Source organism: Drosophila subobscura, chromosome E (genome assembly GCF_008121235.1).
Source record: "Drosophila subobscura isolate 14011-0131.10 chromosome E, UCBerk_Dsub_1.0, whole genome shotgun sequence".
Classification (NCBI taxonomy): Eukaryota; Metazoa; Arthropoda; class Insecta; order Diptera; family Drosophilidae; genus Drosophila; species Drosophila subobscura.
Window position 1 is genome coordinate 14,783,339 of NC_048531.1, and position 5,651 is coordinate 14,788,989.

The window sequence follows — 5,651 nt, forward strand, 5'->3', positions numbered from 1 at the left end:
CCAGTGAGCGGAAATGGCGTTAATGTTGCAACAGCAGCAACTGCAAAAGTAGCAACACCCAGCAGCCAACATCCACTCCTCCTGCAGCAGCAACAGCCAACAGCAACAGCAGCTGCCAATGAGCGAGAACTTAATCTTGGGGATTTAACACTTTCGATATATCTTGCGGCATTGCTGCTGGATGGCGGAGAGAAGAGCAGCGGCCAAGTGCCGGAGGCAGCATCTTCTGGCCGTAAAACGTATTGGCTACCATTATCGGTTAAGCGCTCACTTTATGGCCAAGGAACGCGCAGGGCTTTCCGCTTGCCATGGCATCTCCATCATCTTTTGGTATCAGTCGTTGGTTTTAGTGTTAAAAAGTACAATTGGACATACGAAAAAACATTCAATTTCTTAACTAAATCAAAAGCGGATCAGCTTAGAGTCCCGCTGTGCCCGCCTGCAGGGACCTATATTGATCCCTGCCCAACTGCCTGTAGACGCCATCGCGATTCAGGTAGTATATGGGATCCGCCAGACTCGTCAGATCGTAGCCCTCGTTGGCCAGTTCGCGCTTCTTCAGCTTGAAGGTGGCCGTGCGCGGAATCTCGTCCAGCAGGCGAATGAACAGGGGACGGGCGTAGGGCGGCAGGCTGCCCCGCAGCACAATGGAGAGATAGTCCATGTCCACTTTACGTTCGGGATCCACAATCGCTGCCATGCCAGCCTTGCCCTCCACATGGGGAATCTAATGGAGAAGATAAGCGGCTTATCGGACTGTCTTATCAGGGGGAGTTCCGCACTGACTCACCTGCACACCGTACACCACACAGTCCTCGAGGCCCACGCAGTTCGTGATGATGGCCTCCACCTCCTGGGTGGCCACATTCTCGCCCCGCCAGCGGAAGGTGTCGCCCGTGCGATCCTTGAAGTAGAAATAGCCCAGGATATCGCACACCACCACGTCGCCAGAGTTGAAGAAAACATCGCCGCTGGCAAAGACATTCCGCAGCAGCTTCTTCTCGGAGTCGCCCTTGTCCGCATAGCCATGAAAAGCGCTGACCGCGCGCCGTGGATCCACTTTGCCCACCAGCAGACCAGCCTCTCCGGGCCGGCAGCGGATGCAGTGTCCGCGTGGGTCCTTCAGCAGCTCCCCCGTCTCCTCGTCGCAGCGCAGCACCTGCACGGGATAGATCTTCTGCCCATAGATGGGCACAAAGCCAATGGCTCCGACGCGATTTGTGATGTTAATCAGGTTGGAGTTTCCCTCGGTGGCGCCGTAAATCTCGCCGATGTTCGGCACGGCGAAGCGGCGCACGAACTGCGACCAGATCTGCGGCCTCAGCCCGTTGCCGTACATGAGGCGAAGGCGGTGATGCTGCTGCTCGGGGGTGTAGGGCGTGGCCAGCAGGTAGCGGCACAGCTCCCCAATGTACTGGGCCACGGTGCAGTTGTGCCGGCTGCAGTCCAGCCAGAAGTTCTTGGCCGAAAACTTCTTGCGCAGCACCACCGTGGAGCCATTGAGCAGAGCCATGCCCACGCCCACAATTCCGCCTGCCGTGTGGTAGAGGGGCAGGGGATTGTACACCACATCGTCGCGTTGCAGGCGCAACATGTAGAACGTGCCGGCGGCCATGAACAGGAAGCGGAGATTGGTAATGACAGCCGCCTTGGGCAGTCCCGTGGTGCCGGATGTGTACACATAAAGCAGCTTGGAACGCGCCTCCTCTGCCGCGCAGGAGGGTGGCAGGGCCAAGGCCTGTTGCGTCGTCAGTGCATCACTTAAATCGACGGCCCCTGGCAGCAACTCATGGCCAGGCACGGAACTCAGCTCCTTGTCCGTGTACTGATAGACGGGAATGCATGGCAGCTGCTCATTTGCGATCAGCGACTGCAGGACATCCATCAGTTCGCTGCCGAATATGAACGCCTTGGCATTGGCCACTTTGATGGAGTGCAGCAGCGACTCGCCGCGCAGATTGGAGTTGATCAGCGCCGTGATCACGCCCAGCTGCGAGAGGCCCATCCAAATGCAGGGATACTCCAGGCGCGTCTCCATCAGCAGCGCCACACAGTCGCCCCGCTGCAGTCCCTGCTCGCTGAAGAATCCTGCCACCTTCTGGCTGAGCAGCAGCGCCTCGGCATAAGTGATCGCTTGATTGTCCATGACAAAGCAGGGCTTTTGGGGCTGCGAATGGGCGAGTTGCTGGAAGCAGCGCGCCACGGTGTATCCACCTCGATCCCGCTTCAGCAGGTACAAATTGAGGGCCAGGAAGCGCTGCAGAGCCCTGCAAGAGGACGCCAGTTAGGTAGGAATTGCTGTCTGATTCGAGAGGCTACTCACATGATGTCCCGCTGGGCTGTCATTACCAGAGCAAACACAAATGTGGGACTCCGCAGCAGCAGGGCCAAAAGCACTGCAAAAACGAGGCTGGCCACGGCACTATCGCAGCAGAAGCAGAAATAAACCAAAGATGCCACAAGCAGGGTGCCCAGACGTGTGGCAAGCTTTTGTTTCAGGTTGAGCTCCAGTTGAATTTCCATTTTCCATTTCGTGCCAGCGTCCTCCTGGTCACCTCCGTCACCTCTGTTCTCACTCACTGCAAAGGCCAAATCCATGATTAGCACCACATTCGGATGACAGCAAAGGCAAGGCTGGCAATGTATCACCTGACACCTGACACACTGGCAATCCCTCTGAACACCCTTCCTTCCCAATGATAACCCACTTGCCTAGGGCAACCGTCAAGCACCAACTGAATATTGATAGTGTGGGGACCTCCGATATGCGTGTCACGGCGCTTCCCTGATAGCGATTAAGTTAGTGGAACGCGAGTTCTTATCACTGTTGTGGTGGGTGTGGGGTATTGACATGTTCTTAAGATAGTTGAGGCGTGAAAAGTCGAACAAATGTGGAAAATACACTGTGAAACAGGGTTTGGGGTGCAGCAACAGATCGATCGTTGATCGTTGATCGTTGAGCTGGAACCATAACGCTGAATGGAGTCTATGTACAAATGTTCATATAATTACAGGCAACGAGTCTGGTTTGGTTTTTATTTGAATAAATATAATATTGGAAAAGCACTTTCAAGTAGTTTCGCCTTAAGCTTTGTGTTTGTGCGCTTATATGACACCTTTTCTTGGGCATGGCGCTAATTGGCTCGTATTATATTCACTTAACTTTGACGACCTAACCTAATGACTTACACTATAAATTATATGGCACGAAGGGGAAGTCGCAGCAGTCATAGTTGCCAGTCGAGCGTGGAAACTTTTACGCCTCAACGAGAGTGAAATCTTAACTAATCTCCCAATATGCCCATTAAGATAAGCTGCGTCTGCAAGTGGAGTGGGTGCCATGTACTTATCGGCAAATAAAAACTGCACTGAGAGCCATTGAACCTGGAGCTGGGGCTGCTCGCAAAACAGCTGACATCACAATGGGGCAGGCAGAGCAAAACAATTGCTGGGTGGAAAAGTTGCAGCTTTAATTATTCAAGAGCGAGTGATAAATCAAAGCAAAAACTGTCACCAAGGGGGTGTCAGCGTACCCTATTCCATTTACCGGTTTACAAATTACTTTGCTCACTTTTTCAGATTTTTCTATTGCTCAAAATTGAAACCGTTTTGCGTTGGTTCCGGGCACAGCCTTGGCACAGTGATTCCCTCCATAAGGGTTAACGAAGCTATCAAGTACCACGGACAGACCGGAGACAAAGTTCATTGCTACTCGCGAGAATTCCAGTATGGACATGCGCGACTCTATCTCTATGTACATACATATCTACACCACGAACACTATGTTATGTACATATGTATGTATGTATGCATGTGTGATTTGTTTGCGATCGAGTGGCGTCTATGCTGGGACCTTGACTTATTTCGTATTCCGCTCACAGCTCACTACGCACTTCTTGGCACTGCCTTCCGCGGGCTTTACATTACGTGTGCTGTGGTCATCCATGGCTACCGCGAGTAAGTTTTATTCCATTTACACAATAGTTCTGAGCGATTCGTGGTTGTCAGCGTGTCAGCCCCCGTCATGATCAATGCAATTCACTTTTCAATGTCAGTGCAGCAGCGCCCACTCTGCTGTGTTTGTTCTCTTCTCCTCTTCTTTGACATACTTTTTACTGCACGAACGCCAACGGTTCTTTCGGCAAAACAGCAAAACAGCACGCAAACAACAACACTCGAAAACAGAGATCGCGAAAACGTTCAGCGCTGCCGGCAGCGGATCGTGGAATTGAGCAGAGCAGTGGCCGGCCGTCGGTCTTTTATAACCGAAGCTGCTGCGCAGTGTTCTCAGAGAGTCGCTCTCTCGAATGTAAGCTCCAAAGTGGGAGAGCGGGATGCTCAAAGCATAACACAAAAAGGTGGTGGCTTCAAGCAAGAAAGCTCTCACGATATTCGAATGTGTTCCATCAGTTTAGTTGTTTGTTTGGTCATTCGCGCGAGCCAGGGAGAGTGCGATACCGTACATAAATACACCTTGGGTGGGTAAGCATTTAAAGTGGTTCAGGCTACTATAATACCCTAAATATCCAATCAGCAGCCATACCAATTGAGAATTGTTAATCACTTGGAAAGCGAATGTTAGCTTCAAAGTTTTTGCAATTCCCCGCACACTCGATTGACTGTTGCCACGTGTTGCAGCCACCTGCTAGCATTTTCCGGCTATTCCAGCAAATTTGCAGCACTCTCTCGCTTGTCGAATTTTTTTAATTAAACATTTTTTATATGCCACTGGCATGGCCCGATGGGGCGATGGAAAAAACAAAAGCCAAAAACCAATTTGTCGCTGCCCCAACTGCTGCCTGCCCCTTAAAGAAATGCCTATGTCAAAATAAATTAACATAGAGCAGCGCAGGCAGCAGCGCAGCAGCAGCAACAGCAGCAGCAGCAGCAGCAACAGCAGCAGCAGCAGCGGCTGTGACGCCGTCGGCGTCGCTTAGCTGTCAAATGCCGGCAGCCGAAATATAAAAAATATGTGCATACTTTCGGTTGGCGCATATAAAAAGTGTGCGCATACTTTTGGCAGCTTTTGAGTTATAGACGGTGTGAGGGCGAAACTAAGTGAGCGAATGCACGTGTGTGTGTGTGTGTGTGTGTGTGTGTGAGTGTGTTTGAGTTGCGATTGTGTGTGGGAATGCCTGTAATTGACACATGTTACGCGCACAAAAGCGGCACTGGCAGCGGCAGCGGCAACTTGCCCCGCCGCTTCTCAGCCCAGACTCGAACCCCCGCCCGACCCAGGGCTCCATCCCGACCATCGTTATTATCGACAATGGCGCCGCCAAAAACACACTCACATTCGGTTCTCTCTCTCTGTCGCTCACTCCCTCCGTCCCTGTCTCGCGTGTTCTTCCTGCTTCTCCGCCCTGTACACTCGCATGCCATGCCTTTGCTGCACAGCCTTCAAATGCAGGCTCAGGACACACACAGAGAGAGAGAGGCAACCTCAGTCAACTTTGTTTGTAGCCGGCAAAAACAAAAACACAAACCGACACACACACACACACATACACACACACACAGGCAGGGATAAGGGCAGACACAGAGCACCGCTTGCTGATAACGTTAACGTCAGCTGTGCGGCACTTTGGGGCACACGTGAGTTCTGGCTGTGAGTCTGAGTCTGGTTTCAGGGGATGGCTGGAATGAGGATG

At 52.1% G+C, this 5,651-nt stretch overlaps 1 protein-coding gene across 2 annotated transcripts; it reads right to left on the bottom strand.

Moving 5' to 3' along the window:
* Positions 1 to 325: 325 nt before the first annotated feature.
* On the bottom strand, positions 326 to 4,233 carry LOC117890947 (long-chain fatty acid transport protein 4). Of its 2 annotated transcripts, none has more exons than XM_034796082.1 (4): positions 4,110 to 4,233; positions 2,324 to 2,579; positions 791 to 2,267; positions 326 to 727 (listed from the first exon to the last, which is right to left on the bottom strand). In XM_034796082.1, coding segments are annotated over exons 1-4 (2,043 nt in total). In that variant the 5' UTR covers positions 4,111 to 4,233; the 3' UTR covers positions 326 to 418. The 2 variants fall into 2 exon arrangements, with proteins under 2 accessions (XP_034651973.1, XP_034651975.1); XM_034796084.1 differs by lacking the exon at positions 4,110 to 4,233 and adding an exon at positions 2,650 to 2,748.
* Positions 4,234 to 5,651: the final 1,418 nt, after the last annotated feature.

What these genes read in the sequence shown, in the direction of transcription:
- LOC117890947 (XM_034796082.1), bottom strand. An exon ending in ACAGCCCAGCGGGACATCAT is followed by an intron (nt 2,268 to 2,323) that starts GTGAGTAGCCTC and finishes GTCCTCTTGCAG; the next exon opens with GGCTCTGCAGCGCTTCCTGG. An exon ending in GTGTGGTGTACGGTGTGCAG is followed by an intron (nt 728 to 790) that starts GTGAGTCAGTGC and finishes CTTCTCCATTAG; the next exon opens with ATTCCCCATGTGGAGGGCAA.